Source organism: Octodon degus, unplaced genomic scaffold, assembly GCF_000260255.1.
Source record: "Octodon degus isolate 3935 unplaced genomic scaffold, OctDeg1.0 scaffold00008, whole genome shotgun sequence".
In the NCBI taxonomy this organism is placed as follows: Eukaryota; Metazoa; Chordata; class Mammalia; order Rodentia; family Octodontidae; genus Octodon; species Octodon degus.
This window is the reverse complement of record NW_004524584.1, coordinates 11536176-11550899: the sequence shown is the minus strand read 5'-3', so window position 1 is coordinate 11550899 and position 14724 is coordinate 11536176. Positions and strand designations below refer to the sequence as shown.

General features: G+C 40.7%; 1 protein-coding gene across 1 annotated transcript in view; it reads left to right on the top strand.

Moving 5' to 3' along the window:
- The window catches only part of Col6a5 (collagen type VI alpha 5 chain), a 97537-nt gene that overhangs the window by 40073 nt on the left and 42740 nt on the right, over positions 1 to 14724 (top strand). The window contains exons 20-27 of the mRNA XM_023704480.1: positions 288 to 350; positions 2049 to 2111; positions 3343 to 3405; positions 7417 to 7479; positions 10852 to 10902; positions 11010 to 11045; positions 12323 to 12385; positions 13366 to 13428. Coding sequence (XP_023560248.1) covers positions 288 to 350; positions 2049 to 2111; positions 3343 to 3405; positions 7417 to 7479; positions 10852 to 10902; positions 11010 to 11045; positions 12323 to 12385; positions 13366 to 13428 — 465 coding nt within the window. The remainder of the gene's footprint in view (positions 1 to 287; positions 351 to 2048; positions 2112 to 3342; positions 3406 to 7416; positions 7480 to 10851; positions 10903 to 11009; positions 11046 to 12322; positions 12386 to 13365; positions 13429 to 14724) is intronic.

Genomic DNA, 14724 nt, shown 5'->3' with positions numbered 1-14724 from the left:
CAAGGTCAGTCAAGTACCCTCAGGATTTATCCTGTAACCCTGTACCGCAGTTTGCAGATCCTTTGTCAGTGTCAGCCTTGTGGATGAGATTTTTATGAGAATAAGAAAACTGTTTGCATCCATTCCTTCAATTTAGACAATCTGGAAGAGTAAAATGCTAGGCCAAGTAAAGATTGAGCCACATGTCCAGCAAAGTAGTGCCTAGGTCCTCTCTGTAAGTACTACAAAGAGAAGAGCTTCGTGGAAACTATGGGGCAAACCTTAACACTAAAAATCTTACTCATCAGGGGGAACCAGGAAACCCTGGACCTCGAGGTGCACCAGGAGCTGAAGGATTACAAGGCCCACAGGTGTGTTGGATTATTCCCAAATTAATGGTAAATACTGTGGAATTATTCTGATGGGAAGGCAAGTAGCTTTGAATAAAAATCAATAGTGGAGAGATTCTTAAACTGCAACTCCCGTACCACATTCTTACCATATTCTGCATTTGTCATCATGGGGTAGCATGTGATTTTGTTCTCTCAAACTGTGCCCGCATTTACAGCGCACTAATCCTCTTTTCCAGGAGAAAGGTATGATTTTGTGATCACCTGGCATTGTATCTGGATGTCGGGACTCACATCACAATAGTATATAAGTCACTAGCATTAGCACCAGCAAATTGGTTTTCTATAACTGAGGTCCTATACATTAACTCCTACAAGGAAAATTAGCCAAGAGCTAGAAACTATTTTTCAGTGTACCTAACACTGAAGTCACAGAGAACATCACCTTGGTAATGCTATTGATGGAAATTTATGTGGGCCATTTACATTTTTTTGCATGGTCACATCATTAGTGATAGAGGACCAGAAGTTAGAACAGCTCTCCTACTGTCCTCCATTCCAGAGCAAAGATGTGGCCATCCCTAGACAGTGACTTTATTATGTATAGTTACTTTATGGAGGCCACACTATATGAAGCTTGCTTTAAGCCTGGACTTGTCACAAGGGGTCTGTGTAGATGCACCTATTCTAAGACTTTCTGGGAATTCTTACTTCTTCTAGAATGTTCCAGATCATTAGTACAAAACTAGAATTTGAGATTCTCTTGAATGGTTCTGGGTCCCTGAATAAGGCCATAAACTCCTATGTGTTCTGGCCTGGGTAACCAAAGAAACAACCTAGGTTTGTTCACAGGTGTGGGTGGGTAGAAGCAAGGTAACAGCTACCTCAGATACTCCAGTGACAACGTGGGCCATGAATCAAGGCTTACTCTGGGCAGCCAGAGCATTGGTTGTGAAGAGCATTCTCTTGAGTTTTCTCTTCTAGAATATAAAACAGTTACATGAAAACTATGTGTATACTATAAGGCAAATATGGTAGAAAAATACACTTTGATTCTTCTGGCAGGAGTTTGTTGCCAAAACGATCTTTGGTGCTATCTTTTTTTTTAATGCATTTGATATAGGGTCTCACTAAGCAATTGGACTCATAGTGATCCTCTTGCTTTCAGCCTCCCCAGTGCTGGGATTACAGGCCTGCGCCACTACACCCTGTCTTGATTGCTGGCTCAGTGTGCCTGGGGTGGGGTGGGGAGCTAAGGATTGAGACCAGGTCCCTGCACTTGCCTAAGCAGGTGCTTAGTGCACTGAGCTATCTTGCCAGCCCCTTTGATGCTAATGTGAAACAACTTTGCTCTCTATTTTATGCATTTATAAACACTTTGGCCCAGATGGATTCCACCTTTCTAAGAAATCTGTTTGACTTCTGTCGGTATCTTGCTTTCTCTATGGGCTTTTTTGTCTTTGGTTGATTTTTACACCTTTCTGTAGGATAAGAATGAAGGTCTTATGCCCAGGCATGGGTGTCCTTAGTTAGGTCTGTACACTAAGTCTGGCTCTGCCCTTAGTTACTCAATTCATGCAGGTGAATTTCAGAGTTAGAAGGCTGTGGGCAGCACTGGGTCATTGCTTTTCCTCCGTGGATAGGTGGGTCAAAAGCACTAACCAAGAAAAGAAGCTTCGTTGACATCTTTGCCTTTTATTCTCTTCCTTACCGCATAAGGGACTGAGTGGAAATCCTGGCAGGAAAGGAGAAAAAGGAAGCCAGGGGCACAAAGGACCTCAGGTGAGTGACACAGTGACATTAGTGTCAATGGTTCCCACCCTTAGTTTTTCCTTATTGCAAAAACGCATTCAAATATAATTTATTTGCTATCACTGACACAGAAATAATTCTTTTCTGGGTCACTATGGGTCAGATCTTTAGTCTAGATCATTGTCCTTATACCTGGATGAAGTTCTTCCCTTTCTCTATTACTGGGATTTTACACTAAAGGCACAGACCCACTTCATCAGCTTAAAGAAACTTAAAGAAGAAAACACATAAGCTGAAGCATGAACATTTCCTCCAAAACCTGAGACATCATTCCACTGTGTAACTTGTGAAAATCTCTTGTGCCCTGCACATTACATCTCCACTGGCCACAGATCCGTGAGACTGACTGCACAAAGACTGCTTGGTACTCAAATCTATCTGATTCTTAAATGTGTCTCTTGAGGTTGGCATCTGAATCTGCTTCCTGTGGGAATAATAGGAATTGGATGGTGAGGGATTTGTGGGATGCATTTTCTGAATTTCTTTAGAACTTTACTCACTTCAAGGGGCAGAGGATCCTGGGTTTGCTCAATTATCCTCCCTGTGGCTGCCTGGAGGACTCTCTCACCCATTTTTACATTGGGAAACTGAACAACATCCTGTGTGGCCACACATATATGTCTGTGGTGCTGTGTGCAAAGCTGACAGCAGCCAAGTGTTTCATTCTAATGGCATCAACGCTTTACAGTAAATTCCATACATTTCGAAAGAGTGGTGGGGAGCCCTATGTGGATTAGTGAAGGTCAGGCAGGTGCAAGCCCATGGTTTTTTAGCTGGAGCTGGAGCTGGAGCTGGAGCCTGAATCACCTGAATGAGCCAGAGAGCTCACTCCTCTGGGTGGCTAGAGCTCTCTTCTTAAGGAAGTATTAAGGGCTACTGGAAATGAGATGAAGAAAAGTGAAACACTTCCCATGGGTTTTTGAAGAATTGCTGTTGCACTTTCATTTTATTTTCATTCATTAATTAGTTAATTAATAGTACCTGAAATGGAACCCAGGCCTTTCACACAAAGATATATCCCCACTCCTTTTTAAAATTTGATTTTGAGACATGATCTTACTAAGTTACTAAGTTGCCCAGGCTGACCTTCAACTTGCAATCTTCTTGCCTCAGCCTCCTAGAATGTTAGTATTACAGATGTGAGCCACTATGCCAACTTGCAGGTTTAATTTTTGCATGAGTCCCCTTTTTTGTTTTTTAGGGTTCTTCTGGAATAGTGGGACCTAAAGGGAGCATTGGGAGAACTGGACGTTTGGGGAGAAAGGTAAATGTTGATTGCAAATACTGAAACCAAAAGTACCTGTGTCTTCTCCCTGATTTTCATATTGGCTCCTCATATGAATGAGTCCAAGCACCATCACTACACCATTGGCATTCCAATAATACCTTTTCTTTCTTTCACTGACCAAAGAATTTTTAACTTTTCAGAAAGAAAGCTGCCCTCTTATTTTCCTGGGAGCAATGGTGATCTTGCGCATCGTGAAATTGTGCTCTACCAGTTTCTGATTACTAAATTTAGGAACATGCTTGGTACATCAGTTGGGTATAACAAGGAATGATAGAGCTCAGACTTGCCTGTGTGTGTACTTTGTAATTCAGCTCCCTACATCTACGGTGGCTCTCTTCACATTGCAGCAAACTATTGGCCCTGTCAGAATCTGACTCTCCTGCTTACACCTCTTTAGGGCCCAGGACCTGGGAACCGGAGGTCTATGCCTTTACAGAGGTCTCATTGAGAAAAGCCTCTCTGCTTGGTTCAATTCTATGCTGCCATGGTCTTGAAACTCATAGCCTCTGAGCAAAGGGTCTAAGTTTTCCTTTTACACTGAGCCCAGCAAACTATGGGGAAGGCTTTCTTTTTACCTTGGCCCTTGAGAAAAATCTTCAAACCTCAAGGTAGTAATAAGATCAGTAAGTTCTAAGGAGCTAATGTGTATATCATGGTGACTATGGTTCCAGATATGTTACCGTACATTTGAATTTTTTTGTTAAGAGAGTAGAGCTTAAATGTTCTTATAGAGTACACACACAGAAAGAATGTTAAGTTGAAGTAATAACTGTGCTAACTAACGTGGCAATTGTGTCACAAGATGTATATGTATCATACTGCATGCCTTAACATGTTCATTATGGTGCTGAATTCATATGGCTGTCCCATCTGGCAGCATTGGATAGTGTTAACTGGTGGAACAAGCCACCTGATAAGACAGTCATGCATGTATCACTGATGGTATAAACCAGTAATAATGTGTGAAACATGAACAATTTCAGTTGTCAATTATACACCAATAGAGCTGAAGAAGTGGTGAAATAGTTTCCAGGGCCTTTGCTGTCTGCACTGTTTAATTCTAAGGCTTACCAGCCTGTGTCCCCACCCAACCTCCGCAAGCTTGGCCCACCTCTGCCAGTGTCTCCCTCTACCTGGATAGTATCCACCTCCCAAAGCTCCTTCCCTTGGCCCACACAGCATCTGTTAGGCCTCAGCTTTCCTACTCATTGCCTTTGTCACCTGCTAGTGTGACTCCTTGCTTCAGTGACAATGGAAATGAAAACTAAAGCAATAGTATGAATTTATAGTCAAAAGTTTTAAATAGATATAAGAAAAAATAGGAAAAGATTTTAGCCTGAGGAGCTGACAAATGCCAAACTGAACCCTATGTAAAGAAAGTAAGAGGAACATAGGGAAAGGACTCTAGCAGGGGTAGCTGGAGGAGGCACACTCATGAAGAGGATGAGACTGGCTGATTAATGAAGAAACAGGATCCATTTTATGGGGTGCTATGGTGGGGTAGGATCCAGTCAATAATTATGCCTATCCTTAGCTTGGGAGACAGTCTCATAACCTGAGAGACAGTTCAGTTCTTATGAGGTCACTGTTTTTGCTCTACAGGAATCCAAGGTGACCCTTGATGTAGAGCAATATAGACTCCTGAATGTCCCTGTCTCTGTAAATTTCTAGTCCTAGTGTCCTCAGTCTGGAAGGGCAATACAATGGTGGGGGTGGGTGAGGGCTAATAAGTCTCATTTTACCAGCTTTTAGACAAACACTTCCTGAAGGACTGCTGTGCCTATCTGTAGAACTCAGAAGGATTTGACCCAGAGTTTTACAAAATGAAGACCAAGTTTTGTTTTACTTTTAGTTACTTATTGGGCACTTATAGGCCCAAGAGAAGAGTCATGATTTTTAGCAAAACCTGCTTGTATTTGTCACTTTTCTATCATTCAGACAAAAACCTTGGAGGAGAGGTTGACTTAATTCACATTGTTGAAGGGTTCATCCTATGGATAGCTGGCTCTGAGGTATGGATAGCATGGTAGAAGAGAATGATGGAAGATAGTTGTTCACCCCATGGTGGCTAGGAAGCAAAGAGAGGAAGATCCAGTGACAAGAACACAGCCTTCCAGGTCATGCCTCAATGGCCTATCTCCAACCAGGCCCCCCATCTTACCAGCATATTCAGACTTGAGCTCATCGATGTGTTAATCCACCAATAAAGGCAATGTTCCCCTGATCTGATAATCTTCCAAAAGCTCTACATTTGAATGAAAACACAAAGCACTAGGCTATAAACCATAACATGCTCCACCTTAGAAGAAAACACAAATCATGCTTTAAATATTAAAGCAGTTTATCTCTTCTGTCAGGTTGAACTGGCTCCCCAGGTTCACAAATCTGATTTGGACCTTGCACCCTGCCTTTGCTTCCATGGCTCTGCAAGCTTTATCATACACTATTATGCTTTCCTGCATAGTTATTTGTTTCTCTAAACTAGATTGGGCTTGATGAGGGCAGGACCTTATCTCTTGGGTTCAATAGTCTATTTTTCATGAAAATGATATAGAAATAATAGAACACTCAACAAGTTAGATGCCAAATGTGCCAACTTAGTGGTCTCACAATATTGCGGGGTGAAGTTACAAACCAAAGGAGGAAGTCAGGAGTGTTTCATTGGGAATAAGGAGAAGAAGAGCTCCTGGATTTCTGGGAGGCATTGCGAGTGGGTAGCCACCGAGGCCCTTTGTTAGGGATAATTTATACAGCAAAGTCACAATGTGGGTCAAACTACAATCAACTGATAGTCTAATATTGATCGCACAGGGAAATGAGCCACGCATCAAGGGTAAGTGGCAGATCAAAGGAATTTACAGAAAGGGAGGGGAGTATGGGTCCAGATGTTCTGGTCACCCGCCTATGCCAGGTGGTACTTGTCTCAGTTACACTTCTCTTCTTGCTGGGACAAATACCTGACACTCAAAATGAAGGAAGGAAAGGTTTATTTAGCTCACAGTTGGTGGAGATTTCAGTCCATACTCAGCTGGCTCCAAGGCAGAGCAGCACATGGCAGAGAGCAACCTTTCATGGTGGTGGCAAAGAGCAGAGAACAAAATGGAGGAGCAACAGCAACAATGGCAACAGAGAGCAAGTCTTTCCCCTGCTTATCTGCCCCAGGCTGGTTATAGGACTCACACCCATAATCCCAGCAGTACTCAGACCCATCATCCCAGTGGATCATGAGTTAAGCACAAACTCTAGAAGTCCTCCCTATAACTTCATGAGGCTTTGGGGGGACAAATACACACAGACCCTAACAGTGCTAATCACAGTATAATCTCAAGTTGGTGTTTTCTTGAAGGCCTGGCTACTGAGGCCCGCAGCTCATACTCATAGTGATCCTCCTGCTGTCTCAGCTTCCCCAGTGCTAGGATTACAGGTGTGAGCTACCACCCCTGACTTTTGTGGCCAGCATGGTGCACCTAAGAACCCAAGGCCGGCATGGCATGCAGTACCAGGGATTGAACCCAGGTCCTTGTGCTAGCCAGGCAGGTGCGCTGAGCTGTCTCCCCAGCCTCAGATTCACCTTTATCCATGATCCCAATCCCTTTATTTTTGTGTGTTGACTTCCTTGAGGGTCCAGTTCCTCTCTGACTATGCATCATTTCTATATAACTTAGCTGCCTACTGAAAAAAGCAATTTTTGGATGAATACATACATTAGGGAATGAATCAACTTTCTCTGGAGTGAACTTTCTACTCTCTGCCTTCTGTGTTGGTCCTTTTTATAGTAACTGTGAAAGCAGTTCTTGAGTCCAGCCCTTGGCTGTGCTCTTTGACTTTCTCCTTTGGAAAGCTCTTGATTCGTGCCCTCCGTGTGTCCCCTTCTAAACGCTGAGCCTTCGCCGCGAACCTCCTGTGCCCCATCCAGCGGACAGGTTTCCTGCTGCGAGAGCCACATTAGATTTTAGCATCTGAAACTCTTCTTACTTCATTTATTAGGGAGAACCTGGAGTTCCTGGAGACCCAGGGCCAGTGGGGCCACCTGGAGAGCGCGGAAAGCAGGTAGGAGGCTCGGACCCCCCCTCCCCCCAGCCTCTGAGTGCTCAGCTCTGAGGTAGGGAGAAGGGGGCTGACACCATCAGCCCAAGCAGCTTTACAGCTTGGGAGGCTTTTCAGCAACAGGAAGAGGTGAGGCTTTTCCCTTACCTCCTAAGCTCTCACTCTGCCGCTGGTCTGTTAAAGTAAGAAGGATTAAAAAGGAGGCAGGGATGATGATGGATGAATTAGAGCAGCATATTTCAGTATTTGAACAGCCAGTTCAGTTTTGTTGGCTGAAACACAAAGCTGCCTCTTTCTCTCCCCTTCTTGAAAAACTTGAGTAGGATAGGGAAATGGGTGCTGCCTTTTTAGGCTTATACTTTATTTTAGTAGATCTGACTGTATCAAAATCTGTATACACAAAATAGTTAGGATAGATATATAGCTATTTTCTCATAATTCAATGAGAAGAAAGATTTGCACTAATGGTGTTTGGACAGGATGTCGTGTCTGCCTCTTGAACTACGAATAACCACTATGAAGACAACAATATGCAATGTATTGAAATTGTCCTATTAATCTGTTTTGAAACTGTGTCATTGCTATTTGTTTCATAATAAAATTTAAAAAACTAAAAAAAAAAAATCTTCACACAGGGCCAGGGAGATAGCTCAGCAGTCTAAGTGCCTGCCTAGCAAGCACAAGGACCTGGGTTCAATCCCCGGTATCACATGCCATGTAGGCCACCAAAACAGGGTATGGTTGCACATTCCTGTAATCCCAGCTCTGGATTTCAGAGCTCTGGGGAGGCTGAAACAGGAGGATCACTACAAATCTGAGTTGCATAGTGAGACCCTGTGCCAAAAAAAATCAAATTAAAAACAAAAAATAAAAATAAAATTCTTTGTGCATAAAACAGTCAGTAGAGAGATATTCTGTTCCTTTTAAAAAACATATTTATCATAAGCATTCTGTGTAAATATTGTAAACAAATGTACCAAGTGTGAGCATTATTCACAGTAGCCAAGATAGAGATCCAACCTAGGTATGCATCTGTGGAGAAATGCACCGCAACCATCACAGGTAATGGGGTTCAGAGTGGGGGTGACCAGAGATTAAGAACAAACTAGACACATGGGCAAAGGAAAGCCGGGCCTGGGTGGGACCTGACCTCTCTGATGGAGAGGCAGCAACTACCCATCATGCTCTGCTTCTTTATTTATGCACAGTAAAAAGCAGAGAAGAAAACAAAGAGCAGAACAATAGGAATAAAATATATGATGTATAAAATATAGAAAAGAAGGATAGAAAGAAAAGTTGTTCGTAGTTACACCATTTAGAAATATTTATTATTAACACCCTACAGATAGATAGAGGTTGAGAAAGAGATTACAGAGATAGAAAAGTATCAGTCCTGTTTTCCCTTTTGGCAATGTATCATAAGCATTTTTTCACTTTCATATATTTTTCTCTCAAACTCACCTATAATAGCTTCAAAATATATAGTTTATAAATATATACTGAATACCTTAGTACTGGACCAGACTTGTGTTATTGGAGATTTAATTTGCTTTCAGTTTTTCAGTTATGAACAGCACAGAAATGAACAGCACATTCCCCTACCTAACTAAACTTTTGGACAAAACTGTGTTTTTTTTTTCAGTGTTGGGGGGCTTGGATCCAGGGCCTCACGGATGCGTGCTAGGCAAGTGCTCTAGCACTGAGCTACATCCCCAGCCCCCAATAAAGTAATTTCTAGAATTTTCATAGCTAAGTAAAAAAATATGTATATGTTTGATGAAGGCTGTACACTATATTTTGACAGTTCCCTTAGGAAAATTCAAACAATATATGGGTTCATTTTTTATATGCAGGAGAGTACCTGTTTTGGGACTTCCAAAGTAATAATGGGTATCAAAATTTTCCCCTTGACTCCATGGATACCTCCTTATTGCTCCAAAGTCTACTTTTTTTTTTTTTTGGTTAGTTATGAGGATGAACATTTTCCCCATATATTTATTGGCTGTAATTTTTTGACTCTTTATCATACTCTTTGGGCCAGTTTCTACTCTTCCAGGCAAGAAACCACCACTGTAGTTTCTTGATTCTACAAGTACCGGATGGTCATTCCTCTCTGCTTCCTGCAGTGGCTGCAGGGTGGAGCTTATTAAAATTTCGTGGCATGTGGCAACAATGGGTTGAGACTTGTAGCAGCTAAATTTCTCTCATAACCCAATCCTGCCCAGCATGTACAGGATAGTCATGAGGCACTGTGCTAACACTGGCTAAAAACATAAATACAAGATAAAATAGACATAAGAGCCTACACTCTTCCCAACAAACCCTGACTCATCTTTCCCCCAAGAGTTTATGTGTGTAGATCTCTTTTTTTTTTTTAATTTTTATTTATGTGGGGGGGGGGCAGGGCTGGCTGGCATGTGGTGCTGGAGGATTGAACCGCGGTCCCTTTGCTTTGCTAAGCTTATTCTAAGTAGGTGCTTTAGATAACTGAGCCATCTCACCAGCCCATGTGTAGATCTCTTAACCTGAAACTGAAGGGGCTTTCTGTGAGACCTGAGGAAATTGCCTTGTCAATTTGCATCCTGAATGTGCAACGTGAGATACAATACAGGCGTTCCTAAAAGACTAGTAGGAACGAGGTGACCAGGAAAAGCATTCCTGAGATACCTAGGTTCACTTCTTAGAACCTTTTCCCATGTCCTCAAACTCTTACAAAAACTCTGATTTCTCACCATAAAGGTCAGATTCTTCTTTTGGAACATGCCTGCTTTCTTTCTTAATCAATGTAACTTAAACATTTTTTATTAAGAGGATAAAAAGTAATATTTAAAAAAAAAACCTTAGAAACAATACAAAATTTTACTAAACAAAATGACAGGAATTCAATAATGGATGTTATAGTGCATATTATTGTCTTCAAATTAGCTGTTCAGAGTACCACATATAAGGATACAAAGTTGGTCAAAGAAATTTAAACAGAAGAAAAAACATTAATCATTAACTGTTCTTTTCATTGCACCAACAGAAATCAGCAGTTATGAGCTTTTAACTGTACTATACTATGAAAAAGATTATTTTTGTCTTTCTTGATAGGGTATATTGATTTGAATAAACTTGTGTTTTCTTTTTACCAATCCTGATGAAATCTTTCACTACCAATGTCACAGGCACTCTGTATGTGGCCTAGCATAGTAGGGGACGTATCAGGAATTGAGGACAATCGAGCCATACGTATTTTCAGGGTTCAAGGTCCCCGAGGAGGTCTCCTGAACATAGAATTCCACAGCATTTCTCTCCTGATACCAGCACTGCCCTAGTACAGATTACAATAAATTGTCACTTTTGAGAAATTGAAACTAATTGGTATGTTTACAGGGAGATTATGGCATCCCAGGATATGGTAACATGGGACGAAAAGGAGTAAAGGTAAATGTGGAAAACATTTTTTTGATTGGTAAGTCAAATCTAAATAATATGGTCATACTTACAATATGGGACATTGATTCATTTATGTAATCTGATGAAAATTACAGGGTCCAAGAGGATTCCCTGGAGATGTGGGGCAGAAGGTACTGTGCACGTGAACTTCTTTCTTGCCATGATCTTAACGTTTATCTGGAGAATTTGGACAAGCCTATGGCTCCAAATACAACAGAGAAGGGGTAGGGGAAGCAGGGCAGCTTTTGCCTGGGTTTTATGAGGAAGAGGCGTACTCACCCCTGCAAATTTTCATATTAGAAAGTATTTTCATGTCTTTCACTGCCTGATGCCCTGTACCATGATGCCCTCCCTACCTTTAAATGTCCTCTCCACTTTGTCTCTGTTCTCTTCTTGGTTGCTATTTGTTCTTTGTTGTTGAGGATTTATTTCTTCTTACACCAAAGATTATAATAATTTCTTATTGGTCCTCCACTTCTATCTTACCCTGTTTCCATCGATCCCTAACACTAGTGTCACCAGATTTTTCCAAAGCAGATTCTCATCATTCTGCTTTCTTGATCAAAGGTCTTCCAGAATGCCTCATTCCTGCTAGACTGAAACCCATCTCCACGCTATAGAACCAGACACACCTCCTATTTCATCCAAAGTAGCTCCCAGCATGTCTGTATGTGGGGATTCTTATTACAATGTCTTTTTCAAAACCAGGTGTGTTCTACACAGTTGGTGTTCAGATAAAGATGCAAAATATCAGTAAAAATAGAATGTTTCATTAATCAAATAAGTTATAGGAAAACAGCCAAGACTTTGAAACCTTTTAAACGTATTTTAATTGATGAATTACCAATAGATTCCTCCCTTAGAAAAGGGTGCAAGAAGGTGCTGGATACAAACTGTTAGGTAGGATGAGACTTCTTATCAAAGAGGGTCAAGTTTCTAGTTTACTGAGACAGAGAAAAACAGTGTATTTCAATTTATTGATAAATGTAAAACAAGTATATTGATAAGTAATTGTTAAAATTAGTTTCTCATCAGAGTCAAAGTAATTTTTTTTTACCTTCAGCTTTTTCAGAAATAATTCATGAGTTTAGGAAAACATTCAGTATTTAGTATTTTATGGATACTCCATGTATTTTTTTCCTGTTTTTTAAACATTTACTTTGGATGTTTTTAGTAACTAAGCAGTCACTGAATTGATGTTAATGTATGAATAGTTTCTTTAATAAAATATCACAAATAGTTTACAGAATAAGTGTACTAATTATTTAGTTCCAGATGACAGGACAAAATGTCATGTAATATTGTACTGGTTTTCTTTAATATATAGTTATAAGATCAGTTCAGTTTAGGTTTGGAGAAAATTTCTTATTCTTTTACAGACTCTTTTTTTTAACATTTGGAATCTTAGGGTGAAGTTGGAGATCCTGGAATTCCTGGAGAGCTTGGACCTAAGGGGTTCAGGGGACTAACTGTAAGTGGCCTCTGATTCCAGGCATAGTAAATGTTTCTCTGGCTTTTACCTTGTGACAATGACAGTGGGTTATCCAAAATGGCATCCAAAATACCACTAGGTAGCTATGTGACCACCAACACACTTATTTTTGGGGACTGTATTTCTGTAACAGAAGAATTGAACTTAGTGACATCAAAGGTCACTTTTAGCTCCAATAGTTTGGAGCTGTAGTTTCATTCATCTGAGCTATTTTAAAGATTTACAGATTTATGCCTGAGTACTTCAGATGTATCAATGTTTTCTGTCTATTCTAAGGCACATGTATTTCCTGTGAATGGAAATGAAGTTGACCTCATCTCTCTGTGTTCGGGAGGGCTTCCCATGATTCCACTATCAATGAGACAATAATATGGGACATTCATTTTAAGGAAGGATGTTGAAATCTTTTAATTAGCAAAGCACAGGACAGAATACTATGCTTACTTAAGTCCCAAATGCAGAGCCATTTCAAAGTTTGAGTGCCAGATCATCGGTCATCCTCAGGGTGAGAGAGACACAATTCAACAGATGTTGTCCACCAGCTGGATACATTTCCTTAGCATCTACAGCCATCACTCTGAGTATGGCACTGATGCAGCGAAGTTGTGTGTGAGGACTCATTTTCTTACTTTATCATTTATAAATGAGAAAATTTTAAAATTAGATCTCTGTGGGCCTTAGTATATTTGCTTTTCACATTAGTACCCATCCCAGTTTATGACTAATTTGGATTTAAACACAGCCAGTGCCAGAACCAGTTATGTTGCTAAATGAAGGGGCTAAGAGGGAAATGGCTGGCTAAGAATGAGTAGCTTATACTACAGATAAGAGATTCATCTGATTTGAATTAGTAGCTGCTCTCTCTTAAAAACAAATTTAAGAAAATTATAGTCTCATTAAAATGAAGATAATCTTCATTGATAGAAAATGTTGAAACTAATGTACACTCCTATCTGCAGCTCACTATAGGCTTGAAAGGTGAAAGAGGACATCATGGATCACAAGGCCCGCCTGGGCGGAAAGTGAGTAAACTCCTGAAGCCTGCGTAGTGTGTACGCTGGTTTTATGGAAAGGGCATGGAATTTAAAGACAGAAGTACTGGATTCCAGTCCAGGTTCTACTTCCTACTAGCTGTATTCCTGGAGTAGTCATTGCATTTGTGCTTATTTCTATAGTCAGTGTGACACGTACTGTCCTAATCTCCTTAAAAGTTAACTATGAGGAGCAAGCAAACCAAGGAAAACTGTGAACTACAAACTGCAATGCCAATATTTACTATTCCTATGGATTATTACCAAAGCTATCAATGCATGGATGGAATTGTATGAGCTTCACAAAGTGTCCTGGCAAAGCTCCACCGTGTGAGACAGGTTGGAAGTGTTTGTCATCTCTCTAGAAGTTAGATTTTAGAGAGATCTGGAAATCTTTCCACTCCGATTCCATTATGAGAGAAATGTCACTTTTGGAAGTGCTCTCAGGCAGAGTCAAGCATGGCCCTTACCTTTATTTAGTGTCTCGTGAGATTGAAATGATTTTGTTACACATCTGTCTCCCCTCCCAAGCACAGCCCAGATATAACTAAGTGCCATCAGGACCTGTGTTCTGTGGAGGGCGCTCAGGCAGCATTGTATAAGAAGTGGATAAAATGCTTATCTTGACTTATGCCTTGAAAAATTCTTGAACCTAGGACTTTATAAAGGAAAAATGTGAATGGCTCTGTGGTCCACTGAGTCCTTATTAGAAAGAAAATCACCTAACTGTAGAGGAAATCCAACACACTATTTTCTTTCTTTTGCAGTAAGCAATGGGTAAATGATCTTAGTGTAGGTAGGCATTTAATCGCTATGGCAGTCTAATCTACCTCTGGTCTTGTCTTCTTGACAGATTCTGGGGCTGTCATTGGGGGATACCATAATTTTCTGCTCTTATGCTTAAACCCACCAGACTGATTAGAATGTGGCATCATTATTTTGGGGCCTTGGTTTTCAGCCTTTGCTTGAGAACTTGTTCAAAGCTATTCTTAAACTCACTCTTTTGGGCCTCACTCTCCACAGTTCCATAAACTGGGCTGTTAGCTCTATCAGCTAGAAATCACTCTTTACTCTGCTTAAATGGCTGTGCAACATTTTCTTTCTGTTTGTTTGCCACAAATTGAGAAAAGGTAGGCTAATACTGATACCTTTTAGTGATATGTCTCAGAAAGACAATGTGTTTCAGAGGATAAAATCATGATGAGACATGGCTCTGGTTAACAACTGTGGCACAGCTGATATTTAACTGTTTATGAGATGGATGGATGGATGGATGGATGGATGGAT